Source organism: Bos grunniens, chromosome 16 (assembly GCF_055505025.1).
Source record: "Bos grunniens cultivar Pamir isolate PY7600 chromosome 16, Bosgru_T2T1.0, whole genome shotgun sequence".
Classification (NCBI taxonomy): domain Eukaryota; kingdom Metazoa; phylum Chordata; class Mammalia; order Artiodactyla; family Bovidae; genus Bos; species Bos grunniens.
Window position 1 is genome coordinate 7,558,782 of NC_141180.1, and position 27,664 is coordinate 7,586,445.

At 44.2% G+C, this 27,664-nt stretch overlaps 1 protein-coding gene across 2 annotated transcripts; it reads left to right on the forward strand.

Moving 5' to 3' along the window:
- Positions 1 to 248: 248 nt before the first annotated feature.
- On the forward strand, positions 249 to 27,664 carry UTP25 (UTP25 small subunit processome component). Of its 2 annotated transcripts, XM_086342295.1 has the most exons (13): positions 249 to 460; positions 757 to 1,045; positions 1,484 to 1,523; positions 2,214 to 2,448; positions 4,439 to 4,609; positions 6,583 to 6,671; positions 8,007 to 8,417; positions 10,386 to 10,605; positions 16,497 to 16,699; positions 18,065 to 18,247; positions 18,381 to 18,493; positions 19,211 to 19,456; positions 26,769 to 27,664. In XM_086342295.1, exons 2-13 carry the CDS (start codon positions 1,023 to 1,025, stop codon positions 27,010 to 27,012), a joined length of 2,178 nt encoding a protein of 725 aa, XP_086198421.1. In that variant the 5' UTR covers positions 249 to 460; positions 757 to 1,022; the 3' UTR covers positions 27,013 to 27,664. The 2 variants fall into 2 exon arrangements, with proteins under 2 accessions (XP_086198421.1, XP_086198420.1); XM_086342294.1 differs by lacking the exon at positions 757 to 1,045.

The window sequence follows — 27,664 nt, forward strand, 5'->3', positions numbered from 1 at the left end:
ACTGAATATAAAACACTGCATTCACCCACCTCCGCTACTGCACGTTCACGCAGGCTGATTCTCACAACCACAAGAGATACACAAAATACATCCATCCATTGACCTATCTGGGGAAGCCAGAGGCCTGCCTGCCTACTTTTGGCCGAGCACGTGCTTCCAGAGAACCCCGCTAGAGGGCGAAACGGGAAACAGGAAGTTCCAACGCCTGTCGCACAAGAGCGACGTAAAGCGGGTCTGCTTTATGGCACGCCCCTGCCGCCGTAAAGCGCCGCCGGCGGTCGCGCGTGAATGCGTCGACAGGTCTACTTCCAGGCGTGAAGCTTGTGGAGGTGGGCGGACTTGCGGTGCTCGCCATGGGCAAACGTGGGAGCCGGAGCCAGAGCCAGCTGCTCGGCTCCCTGACTAAAAAGCAGAAGAAGCATCTTCGGGATTTCGGCGAGGAGCACCCCTTCTATGACAGGTGTGGAGGGGCGTGGCGGGACGCGCGCTGCCAACCCCCTCTCCCAGAGGGACCCCGCGTGTCCCGGCGTTGGGCCCGCGCGCGCCCCGGGGCTGTGACAGGGCGCCCCCGCCGCCAGGGCTGGGCGTCCTGTCGACGTCCCGCCCGAGACGCGGTGCTCTCCCGTCTGCCTGCCTTTCGTTGAGCCGGTCGCTTTCTGCCAGACCCTACACACCTAAAGTGGGGCGGGTGTCGGGGTTGGTTTTTGTATGGTCAGAGATTTTTCTGAGATCGTTTTGTTTTTTATGTTTATAAAGATTTGCTTGCGGCTACCCTGGTGGCTCAGACGGTAAAGAATCCGCCGGCAATGCGGGAGACCCGGGTTCCATCCCTGGGTCGGGAAGATTCCCTGGAGTAGGAAATGGCAACCCACTCTAGTACTCTTGCCTCAAAAATCCCGTGGACAGAGGAGCCTGGGGGGCTACAGTCCATGGGGTCACAAAGAGTCGAACGCAACTGAGCGACTTCACATTGGGGCCTTCGGCATCACCGGTCTGTTCCGTGACCGTGAGGAAACTGATGTATGGGTAGATGTGGGTTTTCTCTGTGAGTGTCCAGACTCTCAGTTATGATCATAGTTCTTACCCGCCACTTCGGGCCGCTTTATCAAAAAGTTAAGAGGGACGGCCTAATTAAGAAACTTGCTAGAAAAGTGTGAACTCCAAGGGCTTTTATTTGCCAAACGTTCCTATCTTTCGGATGAGAGCTAGTTACTGTGTGACTGGGGTATTTGTCCTGTGATCTTGTTAAACTTTTACATTTGTCGATTATCATCTATTTGGCGTTTTCTTGCAATCCCTGTCCAAGTGCATATGGAGTTTTTACATGACTATGGTTATAATGTATTTATAATGTATAGTTATACTGTATTTATGTTACAATGTATTGCTAGTCTGCCATGCTTATTTAAAGTTGTATCATTAGACTTTTTCCTAATTGTTACATACCAGTAGTTAGAGTTTAACATTACCTGTTTCTTCTCAGGGTTTCCAGAAAGGAAGCAAAACCACAGACTTGTCAACTGGTAATGCTTTATATCTTCCTTATGATAGTTGATTCTGGGCTGTTACTTCTCTGAGATTATATATAACAATAAAGTTTGAATACATTTCCGCTCTTTGATTTTAGATGTAAGCTATTATTTTCATAATATTGCTTAGTTCTGAATGCGGATGTGTGTTTAAATTCCACTGTGATAACTAATACAGTACAGAGTTTGAAACTGTCCTGAGAGATTAGCATTTTAGAACTAAGGAGGCATACCAGAGGGCTCTTAGTAAATCCTGAGGAAATATCTTGTATACTTAACATAAAATAGAGTGGAAAATCATCAAAGGTCTTAACTCATTAAAACAAACTCAGAAAAATTGCTACATTTTTTTTGTTGTTGTATTGTAGTTTTTTTCTCTTGCTCCTTTAAAAGTGCCAAATATCTGACCCAGGTGAGATTGCCTTATAACCTAACGCTCACTGTCTTTAGTCGGCTTTCTTCCCATATAGAAGATTAGCAGTTCAAAGAAGAGGAAGAGCTTTTAGAAGCATAGCTAGGTTAGCTATTTTAAATAAATTTGGTGCAAGATATTGCATATTTACAGAAAAGCTAATTTTAATTTAGAAAAATCTGAACTTGTTCCCCTGTGGACCTGATGATAGTGATGGGGTAGTCATGAGAACAGTATACTTCTTTTTTTTTAAATCCCTATTTTCCTTCCAGTCAGAGAGTTCAGATACTTCAAGTTCTGAAAGTGAAGCAGAGAGTGAACCAGAACAAGTGTCTGGTTACCATCGATTACTTGCCACATTAAAGAATGTTTCCAAGGAAGAGGAGGAGGAGGAGGAAGAGGAAGAAGACAGTGTTATGGATGAGACAGAAATGAATCTTGAAGATGGCGATAGTGACATCAGCGAGGAGGAAGATATGGCAGCAGAGTCTACTGACATGCAGAGCAGTAAGTGTCTCTGGTGTGGGTCTAAGATCTTTGCTGGGACCACAGACAGATTGCCCCAGGGCTATGGTGCCTTGTGCTATACGAGCTGGGTGAAAGCACATGGATTCAAAGCAGAGATTCTTAACCTTTCTGGGCTTGGTCTGGGCTTTGAGGTCTGACAGAAAACACAGGACCCTCTGGCCATAAACATGGAGAAGTGACATTTTTGCTCATGATTTCCAGACTTCAGTCCTAGTTAAAGTTCCCGTGATTGTCAGGAAAGGGAACATAATTCTGTTTTTGTTAACAGTCTCAATTTATTAAAGAGATTACTGCCCCTCCCTTAGAGGAACTGTGTGTATTGGAAGATAGACACGAAATATACAAAACATTTCAAGCAGCAGATCTAGGTGGAACAGATAGATACCAGGTGGTGAAGAGATACAGAGTGGTCACTTGCTGCCAGAGTAAATGAGGGAAGGCTTCAGAGAAGAGCTGGGATTGAAAACCCAAAGGGACTCTGCTTCACTCAGGCATCTAGGTGACTTTTTAAGTTAACTTTAAAATCAACTTTATTGAGGCATGATTTACATACAATAAAGTATACCCATTTCAAGTATGTGATTCAGTAACTTTTGACAAATGTATATGTCTGTATTACCACCACCAAAATCAAGATACAGAATGTTTCCAATACCTACAAAAAGTTTTCTTCTTGTCCCTTTGCAGTCAGCTTCCCAGGCTGGCCTCAGGCAACCACTGACCAGCTTTCTTTCACTATATTATTAATTTTGTCTTTTTTAGAAATTCTTATGAATGAGAGCATACTATAAGTACCCTCTTGTGTCTGGCTTCTTTGGCTTCTCATGTTTTTGTGACTCATCCGTGTAGTTCATATTATTAATTCACTTCTTTTTGTTGCTAGAGTAGTAGTCCATTGTCTGAATATGTCTGGGTAGCTTTTTATACCCTATTATCTTAATACCTGTTTGCCTGACTATTGTTTTCTATACTTTAAGGTGTCACACACCAGTCTTAGTGTTTTAATTCATCATTTGTACTGGGATAAATAAATCATTGTCTTAGACTTAGGGATTTCTTGTTTAATTTTGTTGCTTTTTCAGCTTTCTTTCTTGTTTTGGGTTTTTACAGATGAAAAGTTGGTTGTTTTTTTTTTAATTGTAAAAGTAATATATATTTACTGTAAAAGTTGAAGAGGGTAATATAATATAGTTCACCCGTATTTGTACCACCCTGAGATGAACACCTTTAACATTGTATATAGCCTTCCAGACTACTTTTTTATGGATATATGAGTGAATACAAGTCTATACATATATTTGTGAGTATGGTCTCATGTATTCCTGTAACTTCCTATTCTTTGTTAATAATGTTTGTAACTCTGGATTCACATTAGCTTAATCACAGAGTATTCCATTGTGAATACTGTAAGATAATTTAATTAGTACCCCATCAATAGAAATGATGAAATAATTTTTCCAGTTATTTGTTATAATTAGTGCTGCTTTGAACATCCTTACACGTACTGGGTCAACAGTCCAGTGTAATTTTGAAACTTCTGTCTTCGAACCTGAGTTGGCTTAAAGGTAAATGATGGCAGTGGGTGTCAGTGTCAGTATGCTATGCTAAGTCACTTCAGTCGTGTCCGACTCTGTGTGATCCCATAGACGGCAGCCCACCAGGCTCCGCCATCCCTGGGATTCTCCAGGCAAGAACACTGGAGTGGGTCGCCATTTCCTTCTCCAATGCATGAAAGTGAAAAGTGAAAGTGAAGTCGCTCAGTCATGTCCGACTCTTAGCGACCCCATGGACTGCAGCCTACCAGGCTCCTCAGTCCATGGGATTTTCCAGGCAAGAGTACTGGAGTGGGGTGCCATTGCCTTCTCCAAGTGTCAGTATAGACTGAGGAATTAGATTTCATTTGTCAACAGAAGTGTAATTGTATTCAAGAGCAGTAAATAATTTTATAAAATGTTTCCCAAAATTGCAGGTGTGGCCTCACCTGCTGACCCTGAGGGAAAAGACGGGCACGGGCCACCCGGCACATCAGAGGAGTCCCCCGAGGAGTTTACAGATGCAAAACATGAGTCACTCTTCAGCCTAGAAACCAATTTTCTCGAAGAGGAAAGTGGCGGTGACTCTTCTCTGAAAGCATCACAAGGTCAGAGCCTGGTGTACATTGTTTGAATTCACCTGATGCTAGGTAGGGGCTGCTGCTGCTAAGTCGCTTCAGTCGTGTCCGACTCTGTGCAACCCCATAGATGGCAGCCCACCAGGCTCCCCCGTCCCTGGGATTCTCTAGGCAAGAACACTGGAGTGGGTTGCCATTTCCTTCTCCAATGTATGAAAGTGAAAAGTGAAAGTGAAGTCGCTCAGTCGTGTCCGACTCTTAGCGACCCCATGGGCTGCAGCCCACCAGGCTCCTCCGTCCATGGGATTTTCCAGGCAAGAGTACTGGAGTGGGGTGCCATTGCCTTCTCCAAGTAGGGGCTAACGTGTGTTACATCTCCTGATACTGGAATGGGCAGCAATAAAAACAGATAGTTTAGCGGCTAGAAGTGGAACTGGGAAGAAATGTTTCTCCAAGGTATTTTCTGGTTTTCAGGGCTGAGGCCTTGTTGGGAGTGGGAGGGTGTTCAGGAGAACAAACAGTTGAAGAATGATAGCAGGGAAGACCCATTCCCCAGACCTGACATTCTCGCAGCTGGGATCAGGGGAAGATCCTGATTTCTTTTCCCTGAGCAGAGAAGGAGGAGAATAGTACTTTGCATTTTTCTCTCTACCCGTCACTTCTCAATTCCTGTAAGCAGCAGTTTTACAGTTTGTGAGCCCTGGGGTGGCTGATCTAGTTGGTCCTTACTACGAGGGAGCACCTCGGAAGCCAGCACGCTCTGCCTTATCCGCTCAGTCTCTCTCGGCCTCTTGACCGCCCTGTGCCCCTGTGGCAGTCTCTTGGATAAGACCCGCCTGTGGAAGGCTGAGGCAGGTCTCTGCCATCTCTTGGGGTCCGTGTCTCTGCGTGTGCCTGGATGGGCAAGTCAGCTTGGTCTCAGTCCCGTGTCCTGACTGCCTTTTTTGATCTCAGTGCCATTCTTCAACCAGGTCTGCCACTGAAGTTGAAATTTTAGGCCTCATTTGGTTCTGTTAGCTCTTCTGGAGAAGAGGGAGAAATAGCAGGGAGAATTTGGGCACGAACCCCATTCTGAACTTAAAAAACCCTTATGTTTCATAAGGAAGCTTATCATAAAGTTTCTCTTGTGGTTTTGCCTGTACAGATATATTAGCACCTTGAATTCTGATTTCCTATTGTTCACCCTTATCTTAGGTTTTGTTGTTAGGTGCATTGCATTTGAGGTTTTACTGCCTGGGTCCTGAATAGGTCGTTGAACTTTGCTTCTGAAATGGGTGGGACTGGAAGAGCAGACTGGTGCCAGAGCAGAGCGCTGAGGATGACCCCGAGAGCAGGTGGTGCCGTCGGAGCCTTTGTTCGCCTCGGTTGGGTGTTGAGCATGTCTAGGTGTCTTCAGTGCAAGTTAAATCAGACACGAAACCTGCCCGCAGGGATCTTAAGGTCTAATTAGATGAGGTAGGGCATTCACACGTGTGTTGGGGTGGATGGTGGGGGTCTGGAGCGTGATGACTGTCTGTAGGGGACCAGAGGTGGCCTCTTCATGGAGCCAGCGCTGTCCTGACACAGGAACCTCCTGGGAAGTAGTTGTTTACCATGAGTCAGGGGTAACACTCAACTGATCCTGTTTGGATATATGAAAATGAGGTGAAGGAGAGGATAGAATTTTCAGTTAAAGGAAGGAAAACCACAGTGGCAGAAGAATTTGAGAGCCATGTCATTCAAAAATTACATTGGAGAAGTAGGTTAGAGATGTGTGTTGATTTTCAGACTGAGAATTTTCTTCAGAGGTTTTTGAGCTCGGAAATAACGTGACTAAAGAAATGCTTTAGGGAAGTGAACGTGTCAGAAACTTTTAAGCTCTAGACTGGGATAAATGATGGGGGAAGTAGGTGGAGGAAAAAATCGAGTTAACATCATGAAGAACATCATGTCATTAAAAGGGAAGACTGAAAAATCCCTGTCATTTGCTCTAACTGTTCTAATCTTCTTTATTTCTGAATTAGATCCATTTGTACAACATGTGAACACAAAACTGAAAGAAAAAGAAATCCAGGCTGTTGCCACAAACCCCAAAACTACCCACCAGCTAAAAGTAAGCGTCATTCCATCATCACAGTCACAGATGGGGAGGAGCGGTGATCTTGGGTTCTACTGATCTCCCTAAATGTGTGATACACACCAGTGGCAGATGACTTGGGGAGCAGGACACAGGAACGCTGGAAGAGCCTGGGCGTGTGCTCACTCGCTGAGTCACGTCCGACTCTACGACCCCGTGGACTGTAGCCCTCCAGGCTCCGTGTTCGTTGAAATTTTTATTGAGATAGTTCTTACAGATGTGGTTGTAAGAAATAATGCAAAGATACCCATGTACTCGATGCCTGGTTCACCCCAGTGGTAATGTCCTGCAAAACTATAGTACAGTATTGCAGTTAGGAAGTTTCCATTGAGCCAGTCTCCTTGTCTTGTTCAGGTTTCCTTGGTTTTGCTCCTGTTGATTTATGTGCGTTACTTAGTTCTGCACTGTTTTATCACATGTAGGTTCCCATTTCCACCACTACAGCCAACAGCCAGAGCATTTCCAGCTCTGCAAAGATCCCTCCTCTTCTCTGGAGCTGTTTTATGACTGTACCCACCTCCCTTCCCCTTGGTAATAAGCGCTAATCTGTTCTCCATTTCTGTCATCTTGTTATCTCAAAAGTGTTCTAGAAATACAGTGATACAAATTGGCTTTTTTCACTCAGTACAGTTCCCTGGAAATTCATCCTACTTGTTGGCATATCTTTAGTAGTTAATTCTTTTTTATCACAGAGGTCATCCTTTACTGCTAAGATCAGCAGTTTTGTTAGAGTGCAAACATCCCCGCTCCCCCCCAAAAAAAAAATCCCAAACAAAAACCTTGTTCAAAAAAAAAAAAAAAACCTTGCTCCGTGCCCAGGTAAATTTGGAAAACTCTGGGTTAAACAAAATGGAACAGAGTCCTTGTTACAAGACTCAGCAGAACCTTCATATCTATTCTGCTGTGACTCTCCCTGAGGGGGATTAGGTTTTATAGTGTTTTCAAAGTTACTTGACCATTGGGTACCTGTACCTTTTTTTTTGTCTAGAATAAATTTTGACTTCCTACAGTGTGGTCCACAGCACAGTCTGTGACCCACTGAGTGAAGAGCTCACAAGTTTTCTAAAGTCATAAACCTGGGGCTCTAACCCTTAGCTCTGTTCTTTCCTGTTTGTCTGAATCCTGTAACCTCTGAATCTCAGCGTTTGCTAAACTGTAAGAAGAGCATTATAGCATTTACCTTGCACAGTTGTTGTGAGGATTAAGTGAGAGAACCTGTAAGTCATCAAAGGCCTTTGTAAGTTATGAAGTACTGTATGAATGTAAGGTACTGTCATTCATTTCTAACTTCTTGATTCTTTTCTCCCTCAGTGGCCCATCCTGGGCCAGGTTGTCTTTTCATCCAAGTTTCAGAAGTTGGAAACCTTTAAACCCCCAAAGGACATTGACTTAAAGTCAGTTCATCTTCAAAAGCCCCTGGAATCCACCTGGATCAAGACCAACAGCCAATTCCTCTCTGGTCCCCAAAAATCAAATAGCCCCTTCACACCCCTCCAGAAAGAGCTCTTCTTAATTATGAATTCTTACCGGGACCTGTTCTACCCAGAAAGGACGGCCCTGAAGAATGGGGAAGAGATCCGACACGTGTACTGCCTGCATGTGATAAATCACATCCTCAAAGCCAATGCCCAGGTGCTTGGCAACAACAGCAGACGCCGAAGCCAGAAACTTGGGGTGGGTGACGATGATGACTTCAGGGACCAAGGGCTGACAAGGCCCAAGGTGAGTGGCCCCAGAACTTTGCCCTCAAGGAGGCTGTAAGGCACCACCATCTAGGCCCTGGCACTTAGAAGGTTCTCAGGTGCTTTAATGCTTGGAGTAAAGAACAAGTCCAAGACTGAGCGTATCAGCCGGGTGGTGTTAGAGTAGTGCAGCAGACAGCTCAGTGGGCTGTCTCTAACAGTGGCTCTACCTGAAACTTGAGTAGGAGGCACCTGCGTGATAATTCTCCCTAAAGATAAACGCTGATCCTCTGTGTAAGTAGCACTGCACTGTAAAGCTCTTCTTTGTGACTGTCAGAGCTGGATAGGTCCTTAAAGAACTTTTTGTTCGATCCCTACATATTACATCTGTGGACACAGACCCAGATTCATAAAGGGCCTTGCTAAAGAGAACCAGGGAGACAGTAGCACAGACAGGACTAAAACCAAGGATTCTCTTCACTAAGCCATGTAAATATGTAAACCTTGGAAAACAAAACCCCTCTTTTCCCATTGTATCATTATTGCAACTTAAAGTGATGATTACATTTATGTGGGCTCATAGGCTTAAGCGCCAGTGGATTGAGGGCTTACACAGAAAATGTCTTGGGACTTGCCACGTTTTTCATGATGTCGTGTAGCTAGATACTGTACCTCCCGTCCCACCCAACCCTCTCACCCATGTCTCTGTATTGAAGAAGCCTCCTCTTCTTAGATACTTCTCATTGAGCTTAATAGGATTCTCAGCTATTAAGATGACGCAGCTCTTAAGAGATTTCTTAGTCCAGCCCTCTTGTTTGATAGCTGGGGAAAACCACCAGACTCTTAGTGTCCCAGCAGGACAGTAACTTGGCCTTCTTCAAAAGTGATCAGTCATCCCCGAGTTGTACCAGACTGAGTCACTGCACCCCTCTGGCTGTGCTGGTTGCCCTTCTGGGAAACCACCTCAGAATCTTGAACATCAGGATAAAAAGATTATCTGTTTCCATTTAGAACTGCCAAACAGAGTATGAGGTAGAACACCCAAATGAAGCAATTTAGAATTTGGTGAACTGCCAGATCTGACTGGGGTTATTTCCACTGATTGTATGGTTTACACAAGGCTTGAGTTGTTCAGTCAGTAAATCATGTCTAACTCTTTTGTGTCCACTTGGACTGTAGTCCGCCAGGCTCCTCTTTCCATGGGATTCCCCAGGCAAGAATATTGTGGTGGGTTGCCATTTCCTCCTCCAAGGGACCTTCCCAAGTCAGGGATTGAACCCATGACCCCTACATTGCAGGCGGATTCTTTACCATTGAGTCTCCAGGGAAGCCTTAGCCAAGTGTAGTTAGGAAAAAAACCCATGTACACAAGGGTAGTTAGAAATTATTTGTTAAGCATCTTCTGTTTTTGTTTCTTAACAGTTAATACTAAACATTTTTGGAAACGTTTGGAAAACTGAATCATCTATTTCCCATTGAAATATGATCTTGCTTTAGAAATACTTTATCATTATTTCTGAAAAGTGTACCCGGAAATGTACTAGAGAAGTAATGATAGGTTATTTGTTCTCTACCAATACATCTAATTCATTTATTCAGCATATTCCTTGGCTCTTATGAATCACAATGCTGAACTAGTTCTGTAGGAGACAGAAATGAGTAACATTTCTTGTCCTCAGAGAACTTTGTCTGTTTATGTCCATGGGCTTTTGCTGGTAGATATCTCTGTTAAAGGCATTGAGTTATCCTAAAAGGTATTTCCACATTATGCTTAAGAATGTCCCCCAGGGGCCATAAGATGGAAGTCCATAGGACACAGCTGTGCATCTGAAAGATACTCAGCCTGCAGTACTGAGCCAGGCCCTGTGTAAGGGGGGTGACACGGATGTGATCCCTGGCCCGGGGCCGAGGAACAGGGGACTCGCCAGCTCCGGGTCCCCAGCGGGCTCAGCTCGCGCTGCCCGTCCTTCCCCTTGCCCCTCCAAGGCCGCTGTCTCTGCCTTGTCAGGTGCTCATCGTGGTGCCGTTCCGGGAAGCTGCTTTGCGGGTGGTGCAGCTCTTCATCAGCCTCCTGGAGGGCGACAGCAAGAAGAAAATCATTGTCAGCAACAAAAAGAGGTTTAATGGAGAGTACGGTTCCAATCCTGAGGAGAGACCACCCAACCTGAAGAGGCCTGAGGACTATGAAGCTGTGTTTGTCGGAAACATCGATGACCACTTCAGGATCGGTAATTCCTCCTTGTCCAGACTGAAACCCCGAGGGACCTGGAGTGTGAGGCACACATAACTGGGAGCTAGAAGCCTGGAATTAGACATTCTCTCAGAGGGTCACTGGTAGACTCCTGGCTGAACCAGGTGTGTTTGAGACATCTCTTCTGCCAGGGGAGAGCCTTGCCTTGGCTAATTGGATGGACGCTTGGCTAATGAAATGGAGCGTCTCCAAAGGCATATGTGAAAAGCGTATGTACATGTGTAATAGATGTCTCGGCTCACCCATAGCCGGTAGCTCATCGTCGGTGCTGCAGCGGTCCTAAGGGAGTTGGAGGTGAAGGGGCAGAGTGCGTCAGTCTGGGGAGGATGAATTAACTGAAGGGCTTGTGCATAGTGGACTTCCTTCCGGCCTCCATAGGGAGCTATCTCTACTCCAGACTTACTGACTTCCACCCAGCTTTTCACGTGTGTGCCTGTTGCATTCAGCTCCCATGTATTTGGTTGGTTGTACATTGAAAAAGTTCTTGAAGACTACTTATTGTCACATATGCTCATTTATTATTTAGCATCTACTATGTTAAGCACTGTAAAGTCGCTGGGGTTATAGGATTAGAAGGATTAAAAGTTACTGTTAAGGAAGTCCAGCCTAAAGGCAAATCGGACAGTATGAGATAAAAGATGTGTTATGGTTAGAGGATGCAGTGGCCGTTTTAAGTATTTAAAGCAAATATCCCTACTCAGAGTGGACACAGGACTGTTTGGGAAGATCTACTGATGGATGTACTGTCTGTACTAAGTTGAAACCCAAATAGGATTTAGCCAGTAATGAAGTAGGGAGATCTGAGTGGAGGAAAAAGTTTCAGACAGGAAACTGCAGAGACATCAGGATGAATAAACAGCATGACCTCGGACTCAGAGGCTTTAGCACGGCTGGTGTGAGGTGCAGGGGGTGAGAGTTGATGTGTAGTTTTAAACATGTGCAGGTGGCCAGCAAGCAGCTGATAAGTCACTCTTTTTTAAATTGATGTATAACTGACATGCTAGTTTCAGATGTACGACATGGTGATTCAGTGTCTATATACCTTACAAACTGATCACAACAGTAAGTATAGTTACCATTTGTTGCCATACAATATTATTGACTATATTCTCTTTTGGCATACATTGGATCCTTTTCATATGTTGGATATGTTGGTGGCCGGTTCACTTAATAACTGAATGTTTTGTACCTCTTGATCACCCCCCATGCATGTTGCCCACCCTCCAACCCCCCACCCCCATTTTCTGGCAACCACTGGTCTGTTCTCTGTATCTATCAGTCTAGTTTTTTTGTTTTGTTTCTTAGATCCACATCTAAGAGATGCCATATGGTATTGATACTTGTCTTTATCTGACTTATTTCACTTATGGTGATACCTTCAAGGTCCGTCCTTGTTGTCACAGATGGCAAGATTTCATTCATTTATGGCTGAGTAATATTCCATGATATGTGTGTGTGTATATATCTGTATACCACAGCTTTATCTATTCACCTACCTACGGACGCTTAGGTTGCTTCCATATCTTGGCTATTATAAATATTGCAGTGAACAGAGGAGTGCATATATCTTTTTGAATTAGTGTTTTTGTTTTCTTTGCATCAGTACCCAGAAGTGGAATTGCTCAGTTGTGTTGTTCTATTTTTTTCCTTTTTGGTGATGGTCCTATTTTTAATTTTTGAGGAACCTCTGTACTGCTTTCCATAGCGGCTGCACCAATTTACGTTCTCATTAACCATGCACAAGGGTTCCCTTTTCTCCACATCCTTGCCAGCACTTGTTATTTCTTGTCTTTTTGATAAAACCTATTCTGACAGGTGTGAGGTGATACTTCATTGTGTTTCTCTTTTCCTCTGTGCTTTGATTTATTCAAATGTAAAATGAGGATAATACCAACTTACATGATGGCTATAAGAATTCTATAACTCCAGTGTCATAGTCTGTTATATTATTTCATTTTGATCATCGCACTTATTAGCCACCTGATCCATTATTTGTTTTTTGAAAAAATTGAAGTGTGGTTGATCTACAATGTTGTGCTGATTTCTGTGTACAGCAAAAGTGACTCAGGTATATTTACATTCTTCTTAATATTCTCTTCCATTATGGGATTGGATATAGTTCGTTGGGCTATGCATGAGGACCTTGTTGTTCATCCATTCTAAGTGTAATGGTTTGCATCAACTAACTGCAAACTTCCAGGCCTTCCCTGTCCCTCCGCCTCGGCAGCCGCAAGTCTGTTCTCTGTGCCTGTGAGTCTCTCTCCGTTTTGTAGACAGGTTCATTGGTGCCTTCTTTTAGTTTGCGCATGTAAGTGAGGTCGTCTGGTATTTGCCTTTCTCTTTCTAACTTTCCTCATCCTGCACTTAGTATGGTAAGCTCTGGTTGTATTCATGTTGCTGCAGATGGCATTGGTTTGCTCTTTTCATGACTGAGTAGTATTGCATCTCACACACACACACACACACATACTCACACACTAGTATTCCATTATGTATATTTATTTATATATATACACACACACACACACACACCCTGCATTATTGTGCTCTTTTTATGGCTGAGTAGTATTCTGTTACACACACACACACACCCCGCATCTTTATTCATTCTTCTGTTGATGGCTATTTAGCTTGTTCCCACGTCTTGGCTATTGTGAATAGCGCTGCTATGAATATAGGGTATATGTGTCTTTTTGAATTATAGTTTTGGCCAGATATATCCCCCGGAGTAAGATTACTGGATCATATGGTAATTCTGTTTTGAGTTTTCTGAGGAACCTCCATTCTGTTTTTGTAGTGGCTGTACCAGCTTACATTCCCACCAACAGTGTAAGAGGGTTCCCTTTTCTCCACACCTCTCCAGCACTTGTTGTTTGTAGGCTTTTTAATGATGGCCATTCTAACTGGAGTGAGATAGTACCTCATTGCAGTGTTGATTTTTTTCCTTGTGGTTTTTGGTTTCCATTTCCCTGATCATTAGTGATGTTGAGCATCTCTACATATGCCTGTTGGTCATCCCTATGACTTTGAGAAAATGTCTGTTCAGATCTGCAGCCCGTTTTTATTGTTTGTTTTTCTGATAATAAGTCACATGCATTCTTTATATATTTTGGATATCAACCCCTTACCACATATGCAAATATCTTCTCCTGTTCAGTAGATCACCTTTTTGTTTTGTTGTTGGTATTCATCGCTATGCAGAATCTTTTTAGCTTGAAGTAGTCCCATTTAATTTTGCTTTCATTGCCCTTGCCTGTGGAACAGATCCAAAAAAAATATCACTAAGACTGATGTCAAGAACGTTGCTGCCTATGTTTTCTTCTAGGGGTTTTGTGGTTTTTCAGGTCTTATGTTCAAGTCTTTAATCCATTTTGAGTCGATTTTTGTACTTGGTGTAAGCTTGTGGTCCAGTTTCATTCTTTTGCATGCAGCTCTCCAGTTTTCCCACCACCATTTGTTCATGAGACTGTCTTTTCCACATTGTATGTTCTTGCCTGCTTTTCATAGATTAATTAGCTATACAAACATGGGTTTCTTTCTGGGCTCTCTATTTCTGTTCTTATTGTGCTAGTACCATACAGTTTGAATACTATTAGACTTGTAGTGTGGTTTAAAATCAGGGAGTGGGATACCTCCAGCTTTGTTCTTCTTTCTTATGATCAGTTTAGATATTCAAGGTGTTTTGTAGCTCTAAACATACTTTATGATTATCTAGTGCTGTCAAATATGTCATGGGTATTTTGATAGGAATCACATTGAATCTGTAGTCTTCTTGGGTACTATGGACATTTTAACAGTACTAATGTTTCCAGTCTATGAGCATGGTATATTTTTGCATTGGTTTGTGTCGTCTTCAGTTTCTTTTAAGACCTTATAATTTCCAACTACAAGTCTTCTACCTTTTTGGCTAGATTTATTCTTAGGTATTTTATTCTTTTTGATACAGTTGTAAATGGCATTGTTTTCTTAATTTCTCTTTCTGATAGTTCATTATGAATGTGTAGAAATGCACCAGATTTCTGTATGTTAATTTTGTATCTTGCAGCTTTACTAAATTCATTTGTTCTAACAGTTTTTTGGTGGAGTCTTTAGGGTTTTCTCCATAAAATGCCATGTCTTTGTGCTTCCTGGACCTGAATGTCTGTTTCCTTCACTGGGTTAGGGAAATTTTCAGCCATTGTTTCTTCAAATAAGTTTTCTGCCCCTTTCTCTCTTCTCCTCCCTCTCCTGGGGCCCCTATAATGCAGATGTTAGTGACTCTCTCTCTCTTCTCCTTCTGGGCCTCGTTAACGCTGATGATAGTCCCCTTGATGCTGTCCCTTAAATTGTCCTCATTTAAAGAAAACTTTTTTACTTTCCCTTTGCCGTTCTCTCGGGGTGATTTGCACTACCCTGTCTTTCAGGTCGCTGACACTCTTTCGTATCGTCTAGTCTGTGGATTCCCTCTAGTATATTTTTCAGCTCAGTTATATTCTTCAGCTCTGTGTGTTCTTTTAGAACTTTCTCAATATTTCCTCTTTATTGAGTTTCTCAATATGTTTGTTTATTCATAATCTCCCAAGTTTGGTGAGCATTTTGATGACCATGACTTTGAATTCTTTATCAAATAAACTACTGACATCGGTCTCATTCAGTTTTGTTCTGGGTTCTATCTGGTTCCTTCAGTTGAAACACGTTCCCCTGCTTCCTCATTTTGCTTGGCTGTTTGTTTCTGTATATTATGCAAAGCAGTTATGGCTCCCTGTCTTGAAGGAGTGGCTCTGTGTGGGAGATGAACTGTATTGTTTAACCTTTTCCTAATTCTTGGTTGTCCCACGAACTTCTGCTTGTTTCACTCCCATGGAGTCCAGAAACGCAGTCTGCCCGCCATCTGCCTGAGCCTGGCGCTCAAGGGGTGTCCCCTGTCTGGGCTGCACGCGATCGTTGGCTCTGGTGGTGCCCTGCAGGTGGCGTGGGAGGGGGTCGGCGGGGCTGCTCGCTGTCGGTGTCTGCCAGCGCGGCCCGCAAGCAGTGCAGGCGGTGGGCTGAGGGGCGCTCCCCTGCCACTGTGGGCAGCTTAGACTGAGCGTGCAGAAATGGTGCCCACCCGTGTCATCAGGGTAGAGGGCATTTGTAAAAGTGGTTTCCACCAGCATTCCACCCCCAGAGAGAGTCCCCAGCAGTCTTCTGCCCCTCTGGTACATGCTTTCAGTTAGGCAAGTCAGTCTCCTTCACGTACGCTTTGGTCTCTTTACAAACTGGAATGAGATGTGGGCAGGAAATATAAAATTTTGTGACAGTAGGGTTAAAACCATCATTAGTGAATATATTTATCCAGAGCTTTATGCAGAGTGAAAGAGAACTTGCAGGTGAAGCCAGGGATTTGTAGAAGAGCTGTCTGAATCTGGAAAGATAGATAAGGACCGGGTCAGTGATAAAAAAAGTAAGTGTTGAAGTCATGGAAACCACCAGTAAGGAAAAAAACATTTCAAGGAGAACGTGCTTATGCATTAATGACAAGAAACAACAAAGAGCCATTGAGTTGGTAACCCAGAGCTTTTGGTGACCTTAGCAAGAGTCATGTCAGTGGCGTCCTGAGAATCAGAGGCAGACTGCAGTGCGTTGAGGAGTGAAGAGGAGATTTTAAAGTAGAGATGATTTTCTGAGAAGATCTGCCAATGAAGAAAAGGAAGAGAGAGTGGGGGCTAGAAGGGACCATCAAAGCAAAGAGGGGTGATGATGATTTTAATAATGAAAGCAATTTGAGTCCAGTTATATGCTAAGGGGGAGCTGTGGAAGGTGCAAGGGCGGGCGGCACTTTGAGAAGGTGGAAGCTGGTGGCTTGTGGTGATTAAAGAACTGACGTGTCCTTGGCTGTTTCGTGTGTAGGGGTGGCGATTCTGCAGAGGAGCATCCGACTTTACGCCCCCTTCTACTCCTCGGACATCCTCATCGCCTCCCCTCTGGGCTTGAGGACCATCATTGGTGGAGAAGGAGAGAAGAAGAGAGATTTTGACTTTCTGTCTTCTATCGAACTGCTCATCATTGATCAAGCTGACATTTACTTGATGCAGAACTGGGAGCATGTCCTGGTAATGTTGGTCATTCACATTTAGAGACAAGAAGCTCAGTGGGTTGAGTCTGAAAGGATTAGTCAAGTCCAGATTAAAACTCAGTTAGTTTGGAAATGGAAATGTTCCACATATTCCAGTTTGCAAATGAGAAGTGTCCCCCCTGCTAGCTGCAGGTTGGTCAGTATCCAGAAAGATAAAAAATTCTTGTCGATCTTTTCAAATCACCAGATAAGAGTTCTTCCCCTTATAAAGATGGCTTCTACTAATAGGCTGCTTTAATGTGGTTGGTTGGTTGAAATCCCTCCTCACCAAGGATATCTTTATCAAAAATAATTCCTCCTGCAGTTTATGTTCATTTGCTTTTGTTCAGTGTTTGGTAGAGTTTGGGAAAAGATTGCTCATGATTTCTTAATGTGTGATGTTTTACTGATAAATGTGAGGTGTTTTTGTCCTCCTACCATAATTAGTGCTGTGATTTTTTTCTCCCTCTCCACATACTCTGCAGTGTCTTTAAGTTTAGGATTGTGCTTTGGAACAGTCCCCGTCATGGAACCATAGGTTTATTTTGACAGTATAAGGCAAGTGAGAACTTACCTTTTCTACAACTCCAGGACTTAGAGTAAGTTTGCAGCAAATAAAGGGGAGTACTTATAAAGTAAGGAATCAATTTATAGTATTTGTTACCCTTCAGTATACAAGGTAAAAAATATGATTAACATAGAAAAGGCATGTTGATAGTTGTGGTGGTGGTTTAGTTGCTAAGTTGTGTCCAGTTCTTGCGATCCCATGGACTTTAGCCCACCAGGCTTCTCTGTCCATGGGATTCTCCAGACAAGAATACTGGAGTGGGTTGCCATTTCCTTCTCCAGGGGATCTTCCTGACCCAGGAACTGAACCCAGGTCTTCTGCATTGCAGGCAGGTTCTTTACCGACTGAGCTACGAGGGAAGCTAATGGTTGAGTCATATTTAATTTGTTGACATGTAGTCACTCCAGGAATCTCTTAGCTTTTTTGAGAACCAGGTCATGGAAGGACAGCAGTTCTGTTTTCTGTGTCATTTTCCTTCTTGTCCAAGTCTGGAGCCAGGTTGCTTATAAAGTAACCAGGGTGGCATTTCAGAAATACACTGCATAGATACTATCTCAGTCCTTTTTGAAAGATCCAGGAGGTAGCCAGTTTGAGCTTTATTTTCGTGTTGGGAATGTTTACCTGACTATGGACAAGTCACTCTCCTGCCTGAGCCACAGTTTTCTTGCTGTAACTTGGGAGATGATAGTGTGCATTTCTCAGGGTTAAGTAAGACAAAAGGCTTATGCAGCGCTTAGCAATGCCCTCCAGGTAAGTGCTCAGTAAGTACTAATGGAGTAGTATTCCTGCTCGCAGCATTTGATGAACCACATGAACCTGCTGCCCTTGGATTCACATGGGGTGGACTTTTCTCGAGTGCGGATGTGGAGCCTCAACAATTGGTCCAAGTACTATCGCCAGACCCTGCTGTTCGGGGCCCTGCAGGATGCCCAGATCAACTCCGTGTTCAACAAGTACTGCGTCAATGTGCAAGGCCAGGTGGGGTCTCCCCTTTCTCTGAACCTTCGGGAAGTGTCGGGTGTTGTTTGGGTCACAAGGCAGAAGGGGAGGATTACATTTGGTCAGCAGCAGGGATGGCTCACCTCCTGATGCTCTCCCTGACTCCTGGCAGGTGGCCGTGAGGAACGTCCCGATGACAGGCTCCATCAGTCAGGTCCTGGTGCAGCTCCCGCACGTCTTCCAGAGGATGGAAGTGGAAAGCCTTGCTTCTGTGATTGATGCCAGGTACCCACATCCTCCACCCTTCCCACTGGACCCTGGGAGTCACACGGCTTTTATCTGGCCGTTCAAACTTAGAATTGGACTCCATGTTGGCTTTATCGATGACTGTTTGCCAGATGAAATGAGGTGATTCCCCTCCATCATGGCATTGACAGAGGAGGACACTGAAGCCCAGAGAGGCGATGCCTCATCCTAGTTCTGATATCTAGTTAGTGGCAGAGTTGGTGAATCGGGTACTTTCCCCTAGACGGCAGCATTTTAAAATTACATTAATTGCTTAATGCTGCATGTCAGCAACTTAATTGTAAGCCCTTCAGGGCAAGAACTCCTTTTCTAATTCTCTATGTTATTTTCTCCTGTTTGCTCACTGTGTTTAGTCAGGGGACCCTTGGTAGCAGAATGGTGCTTAGTATATGGTAGGTGTTCAGTAATTGTTTGTTGACTGACTGACAACTGAATGAATGAGCGATATGGTTATATACTTCCTAGAATAATTCTCTGGGATGTACCAGTGTCACATCCATACTTTATGATGCGTAGTATTAGCGCTTACTTTCTAACGTGTTGAACAAGTTTAATCTCTTTGCAGTGCAGTAGGCCGGATTGGCCTCTTAGCGGAGGTGGAGGGAGACTGCGACTTGCCCAGGGCCATACGGTTAGCAGTGACCCTACGGGCTCACTTCCAGACCACTGACTCTGCCCTTTGCCTTTCCAAATCAGGTTCAACTTTTTCGTGAACAAGATTTTGCCTCAGTATCGGGATGCAGTCATGTCCCACACGCTTATCTATGTCCCCTCCTACTTTGACTTTGTGCGTCTCCGAAATTACTTCAAGAAGGAGGAACTGAACTTTGCTCACATCTGCGAGTACACCCAGAAGTCTGGGGTCTCCAGGGCCAGACACTTCTTCCTTCAAGGGGAGAAGCAGTTCCTGCTGCTCACCGAGCGCTTCCATTTCTACAAAAGGTGAGAAGTAGGGCTGGGCTTCGAGCATCCTCTCTGGAGGGCCTGCTTCTGAGTGTACGGGGGGCTTTGCAGTGCTGTGGTCCTCCCTATTCCACCTCCTGGAGAGACGCCAGAGTTCTAGGGGCTGGACAGGCTTTTCTTGATGGGTTGTTTGGTTTTCTTGCAAAATGGGTGTTGCTGGAAAAGGTTGTAGAAATGAATGAGTGACTGCAGCATGTTATATATAGATGTGGAGTGGATCCATACTTAGGGTACTTCCTAAGTAGCTTTCTTGAGGGTATGCCCCTCAAGGAAGATGTTACAGAGTTGAGCAGCTCTTGACAGGGACAACTTAAGTGAGTACAGCAAAGGGTGGATGGAGCCTGTCATAGAAGCACAGATGAAATATTGGGGACTGTGTGGAGATGGACGCTGAGTGCAGTGTCAGTGTTCAGGAAGTTCTCATGTGTCCAGAGATGGTGTGCACACTTGATGTTTATGAAGAGCAAAAGGCCGAGGGCCTTAAAGGTGAATCTTTAAGAGCTTCAGCATTTGCTTTAGCTTCCCCACCATGTGACTTTGACAAAAATGTTGGGTTGACCTTTTTTTTAATTAGAGTGTTAGTAATATTGATCCTTCTGTTACTGTTTGGGATAGCTGCAGCCCTTCATGCACCCAGAGCTCGGCGATTTTCTTGTTTTGCTAATTCTCTCTACTGCCAAGTGTAAAAGCCTCCTTTAAGCCCTTAGCTAGAGAGAGAGGGAAATTGCATCCTATAACCTTTTCTTTCCTGATTCACAGTAATGTTCAGTGAGTTTAAGTTCTGACTTTACTGTCTTATTAATTTTCAGTCATAGACTACTGAGGGACACATTTCCTCAGAGAATCTCTAACAGCTAAGCCAGAAATCTTCTAGGCTTTGGAGCTTATTAGTTGGTGCACCTTGGCATTGCATTGCTTTTTAGTTTATGTTGGTATTGGATGATGTTCCCCAGAAACCGTCTCCTCACCAGGAAGACCCAGCAGCCTGTCGGGTGAAACAGGCTGGCAAGGCATGACCTCTGGCATTCTGCTGACAACGGTTATCTGCCAGCGGAGAGGCGAGGCATGACTGCATCTGTGTTGATGGGGCTTCATTCTTGGCTGTTTGGCCCAAGAGTTTTAACAGATGCCTGCTTCCCGGCATCATTATTTGCTTCCTTCCAGGGAGTTGTTGTTTTCATTAGCATTGGAAAGTGGTATTTTGGAGGGAATTTGCATTCAGCAGGTCTTAAGAGCCCTTAGTTTTCCAAAAGCTTGACACATCAGAGCAAGTCCTTTGAATGAAGTGGATGAATTGGAAAACTTCCCAACTTGATTGTCTCTCACAACTGTGAATTAAGCTGGGATGAGGACCTCTCTCAAAGAGCAGATCTTCAAGGAGAGGGCGTGGTGTTAAGAGGAGCCCCTTCTCTTAGGTAGGTGGCACAGTCTCCCGTCTTACACCGTTCATTTACTGACCAGACGGTTTTGTTCCCAAAGTCACGGTAAAGACAGACCTGACACGTGCCGCTTGCTTTACACCCTTATCCGGTTATTGGGTTTTAAATGTGAATCTGAGTGATTTGCAACTGCCAGTTGTCTCAAGGTTCCCTGCTGTAGAGTTTTTTGCTTGAGAGGTCATGAAGGTGATGATAGGTATTTTGATCTGCAGTGTCTTTGTGATTTGATTTTTTTAGTTTGACCGTGGGGAAAAGTACATGTGTTTTCAACTTTAGTAACCAACTCTAAAATTCTGTGTCTGTATTCTCTGAGGAAGTAGACAGTGTTAGAAATACTGCAGTTCATTTGTGAGCTAATGAAAAATTTTCAACCTGAAGATTTGTTTTCTTTGGGGAGATGAAACCAGTAGAATCTTAGGGCTGGATTGGCCTTTGGTCATAATACTCCTGAGGTGAGGACAGTTCACAGCTCCTTCTCTGAGCATTATCAGTGGGAAAGCACAGCATGAAGGATTGACACTCAGAAGCTCTGGAGGTGGGATTTCTAGAGTTGGGAAAGGCTGCCTAGGGTGTTTCCGGGTTCTCCTTGCCCTAGTGAGAACCCCAGCTGTAGAAGTAGCAGATCGAGTCTTTATAGACTACGGAGAACCAGCCTTTCAAGTCAGTTGTGGGTGCCTCATTTATCATTGACAGTTGGCAGGTAGCATAGATACCTGGAATGTCCTTAATTTTAGGTCCTGTCAGAGTGTTAGACCATATTTGTTGGGGTCATTGAAGACACAAAACATGTACAGGAGAGGAGGAGGGCAGGGGAAGGGGTGCAGAAGGTTACAGGAATTGGTACTGACTGCCCCTCTGAAGGTGATGGCATCCCACTCCAGTACTCTTGCCTGGAAAATCCCATGGACGGAGGAGACTGGTAGGCTGCAGTCCATGGGGTCGCGAAGAGTTGGACACGACTGAGTGACTTCACTTTCACTTTTCACTTTCATGCATTGGAGAAGGAAATGGCAGCCCACTCCAGCGTTCTTGCCTGGAGAATCCCAGGGATGGCAGAGCCTGGTAGGTTGCCATCTATGGGGTCGCACAGAGTTGGACATGACTGAAGCAACTTAGCAGCAGCAGCAGCCCCTCTGAAGAGGCCCTGCTCACGTTCTCTTATTTCCAGAAGATGCCTAGCCTCTCTTTGTTGTACTGTTTAGTTGCTGAGTCGTGTCCGACTTTGAGGCCCCATGGACTGTGGTCTGCCGGACTCCTTTGTCCATGGGATTTTCCAGGAAAGAATACTAGAGTGGGTAGCCATTTCCTTCTCCAGGGGATCTTCCTCACCCAGGAATTGAACCTGCATCTCCTGCATTGCAGGAAGATTCTTTACCGCTGACCTGGGAAGCCCTAGTCTCTACTGTGTCTCTACTGTAGACAAATTGGCACTAAGAGATTTTCTTAGTTCTTAAGTATAACACCTATTGGAGTCGGTTTTGTTTTATTTTGTTTTAAAAATACTTTCATTATAAGAGTGTTATTGTTAGAGAACCTGGAAAATCTAGGTTAAAAAAATGGAATCACCTATAATCCCACTGATACAAATACTCATTTTGGTATATTTCTTCCCTGACTTTTTAATGTCAAAAAACTTGTGTACATGCACACAGACACAGGCAATTAAAAAAAAAAATACCAAAATTGAGATCCCCATATACACATAGGGATTTTTTTTTCTTTTATCTTAAGTGTTTTATGTGCTCATTGAAAAAAAACAAGTTAGCATTTTGGCATGTATACTTGTGTGTTATGGATATGGATTTTTAAGTCTTTTTAAGTCTATATGTGGTTCTGTCACATCCTCCCCCCCACCAACTTTTTATTTGGGAAGATTTCATTTCAAAAGACATTGTAAAGCCATCCCAGTGAACGTCTCTAACTCCTTCCACGTAGACTTGGCCGGCTATTAGCATTTTGCCCTGTTCACATGCACTAACATTCTGTCTCTCCTCTCTCTCCTCCCACATCTTATTTTTTTCTTCCTGAACCATTTGACAGTAAATTATAGGCGGCTTCATGACACTTAACTTCTAGATCTTTCAGCATGTAAAGTGGCTAAAACCAAAATTCTGTCATTTATTGACATTCCACTTGACATGGTTGCAATAACATCATCTAAAATGTAGTCTACGTTCAGATTTTCCTAGTTGCTTTCCAGTGACTGTCACAGCTGTCCCCCACCAGCAGTCCAGGATTTAGGATTTAGTTGAGTATCATACATTGCATTTGGTTAACATGCTTCTTATTTTAGCAGTTTTCACGCTGGGAATAGTTTTGCTCCTTAAGGGACATTTGGAAATATCTGGAGACATTTTTGGTAGCTACAGCTGGAAGGTTATTCTAGTGGTTCATACAGGTCAAGGCCTGAGTGCTGCTACTCACCCTTCAGTTCACAGGATGGCCCCTACAACAAAGAATTATCTGGCTTAAAATGTCAGTAATACTGTAGTTAAGAAACCCTCATCTGGAATAATTCTCTTCCTTTTGTTCTTTGTCATGATACTGACTTTTTTTTTTGAAAAGTCCAGTCCGGTTTCCCGTAGAATGTCCCACAGTCTGGATTTGCCTGTTTCCTTATTATTTAGATCAGTGTTCCCAAACTTTACTACACATTGGAATCCCCTAGTAGAGCTTTTAAAAAATCTGAATGCCCATGTCATACCCCAGTATCAATTAAATCATAGTGTTGGAGATGGGGACCAATTATATAATAGATATTTTTTAAAAACAAGTAGGTTATTCAACAGGCGTCCAAGTTTGGGAATCATAGATTTAAACATTATTTTGGTAAGAATTCTACATGAAGGCACAGGGTGTCAGTCTATCCCATTTTGGGTGATGCTAAATGTAATCCCCTGGTTAAGGTAGTTCTGCTAGATCTCTGCCTTGTAAAGATACCTTTTCTTTTTAATTGTAAGTAATCTCTGAGGTGTACATAGTATCCGTTTTAATGGTAACTTAGTGTTATATACTTTGAATGGGTATATAATTAACCCAGTTTCCTTTTAACAAGCATGTTGTTTTCTGCTATTATGTACAATAATGCCATGAGCATCCATCTGTGTAGTTGATGGCCTGGTTGCCTAGGTATTTTCCTTGGGATAAATTTGGAAAGGAAAACTTGTTTGTTCAAAAACTGTACACAATTTAATGTTTGCTGTACATTGCAACTCCCGTCTTCTCCCTTTCCCCCCCAAAATACATACAATAACTTATACTCCATTAACCTATCTCTGTAAAACCCTGCCTGTTGCCAGTAATTTGATAGTCAAAATGATACCTCATGGTTTTAATGTCTTTGTCTTGCTTTTCTGTGTTTTTTGTAATAGTTGAATGGAGTTCCTGAGTGGGTGGTTGGCCTGGACACACCTCTTGAATCAGGCCACTAGAGTGGGGGTTGGGAGCCTAGTGAGGATTCGGTTGTTCCCATGGTTACCATCCAGGTACCACAGACTGCAGTTCCTCCAGCAGACAGTGGCCTGGCGCGGGGCCCTGCTGGAGGGTCTTGTCTCAGGACCTGGCTCCCCTCTCAGCTTTCCCCCAGCCCTGCACCCCTGTGCCCAGGGAGAGCCTCTCCCTGCACTGCTGCCGGTTCCCCCACTCCAACCACTCCTGCTCGCTCATCCGCACAGGCTTGAAGTGGGGCAGGGGCCCTCTGACCCGTCCAGCTCAGGTGCAGGCAGGTTCTGTCCACCCTGGGCTTTCTCAGGGTTCCTACACCACCCTGCATAGCAGCAGACCTCTCTCTGCCTTGTTCTGTGAGGGTCTTGAAAAGAGTTTCCTGCTTCTCCCCACTGGCAGCGAACCTCTGCTTACATCAGCACAGGCTCTTGGGCTCCGTAGGCTTCATGCCGTTTGCTTAGGGACAGACTGCTCTTGCTTTTTACTGGGTGTGAGTCTTGTGGTGGGGAAGGATGGGGTGAAGGAGTTAATGCCCCTGCCTTGAAAGTGAAAGTCTCTCAGTCGTGTCCAACTCTTTGCAACCCCTTGGACTGTACAGTCCATAGAATTCTTCAGGCGAGAATACTGAAGTGGATAGCCTTTCCCTTCTTTAGGGGATCTTCCCAACCCAGGGATTGAACCCAGGTCTCCCGCATTGCGGGCAAATTCTTTACCAGCTGAGCCACAAGGGAAACCCCGCTCCGTTAGGGTAGTGGATTTTTGCTTCATCTGACCCCACCCCAGCAGTTGACCTTTGTCCTGTTCACTGGCTTCAGGCTTTAGCTTCATACACAGCATGGGTCTGGGGAAAGAGTGAGTTTTCCTGTCTGCGCCGCCCGCAGGGTCTCTCAGGTCTTCTGCCTTGTCTTCAGGGCTCCCAGTGGAGGCCTGTGGAAAGGACCTCGTAAAAATGAAGTAAAGGTGCGTCCGGAAATCCCAGGGATCCTGAACTCTCATGCAAACCCATGATTGCCCTTTGAGAACGTGTTGAAGGTGTGGCTGTTTCTTCCTTCCCACTTCTATGGCAGCCACCCCCTTTCCCACTGCGCTCTGCCTAAGGTGAAGTGCCCTTTCTTTCTTCAGATGAGCTTGTTGCTCTGGAATTCAGTCAGTGATGGGCTGAAGCTGGCTCATACCTGCTCTTGAGATCTGGTCACACATCTCTCCCTGTTTCCAAGTCCAGGAGCATGACATTGGTCGCTTGAAATGAAGGGTTTACATCACGGAAATTGGCAAGTGCTTCCAACAGCACCTTCCCTCCCCCACTGAGAACCAGTTAAACACACACCAGGGCGCCGCTGAATCAGTTCACCTGCTTACTTCACGACATCAGCTGTCTAGGCTCAAGAGGAGGAATGTTGTTGTAGATGGTCTTTTTCTTGTTAGCATGGAAGCAGTATTCTCTTGAATTTTCTACATACTAAGCAGAAGCGAAACTCCGGGTTTGTGTGTTTTTGTTTTGATAACTGCTGAGGCAGAACTGTGTCTTGTCAACTTCACTCGTTAGCGCTAGAATTCCTTTATAGAAAGGGGATGTGGAAAAATGAACCAAGTAATGGACTGCAGTTATATTCTGGAAGAGGAGGGTCTCCAGAGAGATAAGGCTGAGCCATGGGATAAAAAGACCAGGAAAACTTATCCTCCACGAATAAAATAAAATTCCTGAGGAAGTCTAACATCAGATGTGTCGGAATCAGAACCTTGTCAGCCTGTGGAATCTTTTGTTAGGGAATGCTTGACTTCGACCTAACCACGGGCGAGTCCCTAGGGTGTGCCTTCCCACCACCACGGTGCAGCCCTGTGGGGCAGGGAAAGAGTGAGGAAGCTCCTGAAACTAATTGCCTTCCCAGAATGCCTGATGGGTCCTTGGGCACAGTGTTATAAATGGATGAACTTGGAACATCTGCCATGGAGTTAACATGTTGTCAGAGTGATAAGAAAGACTTAATGGGAGAACATTTGCAGTTTATTTTATGTACTGGATCTGACCTCATCTCCGTTACAGAACATTGTTTTCCCTGATTATAAGGATAGTGTTAAATTGGAAGTTGTCTACTTTTTAAATTTTGGATGACTGAGTTTTAACCCTTGTCTTCTATTCTTCCCCGCCTACCTCATTCTCCTCAGAGCAGGCTCAGGAAAGGCAAATTCATTTTATCATTATCTTAAACCAAACATTAGGAATTCAAACATGTTGTCACAAAAAATGAGCCCTTCCAGCTCAAATTAGAGTAGCCCTTGGTCTGTCTCTTATTGTTCTTCCTCCTTGAGCACGAAATGGTATGAGTGACTGTGTCCCTGTAAAATCCCGAGGTGGCTTCTCCATAAATTTCTCCCATAGACATAGCCTCTCTTTCTCCTTCTGGCAGATACACAATAAAAGGCATCAGGAACCTGATTTTCTATGAGCTGCCAACATACCCGCACTTCTACAGTGAAGTCTGTAACATGCTGCGAGCCACCAGCAGGGGTGAGGAAGCCGCCTGGACCTGCACCGTCCTCTACTCCAAGTACGACGCCCAGCGCTTGGCTGCTGTGGTCGGGGTGGAGCGGGCGGCCCAGATGCTGCAGTCCAAGAAGAACGTCCATCTCTTCATTACCGGAGAAAGATGAGAACTGGCCGGACAGCAAACAGTGTTGGCATGACACGTGATGCTTGATGCTCTGCACTGCTTGGACCCGACTCTGATCGCTTCTACAGAGAAGGGCTGCTAGCAGGAAGGGGCACCAGGCAGCGTCTTCCCAGACACTTCTTCCTTTTCAGGTCATGTATCCCTGAAAAGTTCAGCATAGACCAGATTTTGGTACAGCCTGTCTTTGAGAGAACAGGAGGAGCTCGTGGGGGCTCTGAGAAGTCGATAGAAGGAATCCTCAACTTGTGAATCTTTTTGTAAGCTGTAAATTGTTTTATTGTGATTATACCTCAGATTTATCCTGCTTGGTAAAGTCTGTCAGATTTGCCTGTTTCTGTTTGACACCTTCTTACGCTGAGGCATACATTTCTATGCTTGTGAGAACTGGTGGTGAGAAACTGGAATCCTTCTTGCTGTTGAATGTCATCTTTTGGATCGCACAGGTTTTGCAAAACTGTTATTTTTCCCCAGCCAAACTTTTTTAAACCTTACATATTCTATTTTAATTCAACCTAGAAGAGTATATTCATCCACTGATCTTTCTTTAACTCATAATAATAAGTGTTTTTGTTAAAATATGTACCTAAAAATCATATTCTATAAAATAACAACTTCTCCTCTATTTCAAGAAA

Bases quoted from the DNA above. Each gene is read 5' to 3' on its own strand.
- UTP25 (XM_086342294.1), top strand. From the start codon at position 354: ATGGGCAAACGTGGGAGCCGGAGCCAGAGCCAGCTGCTCGGCTCCCTG. The intron at 6,672-8,006 runs GTAAGCGTCATT...TTTCTCCCTCAG, and splicing joins AAACTACCCACCAGCTAAAA to TGGCCCATCCTGGGCCAGGT. The intron at 19,457-26,768 runs GTGAGAAGTAGG...TCCTTCTGGCAG, and splicing joins CGCTTCCATTTCTACAAAAG to ATACACAATAAAAGGCATCA.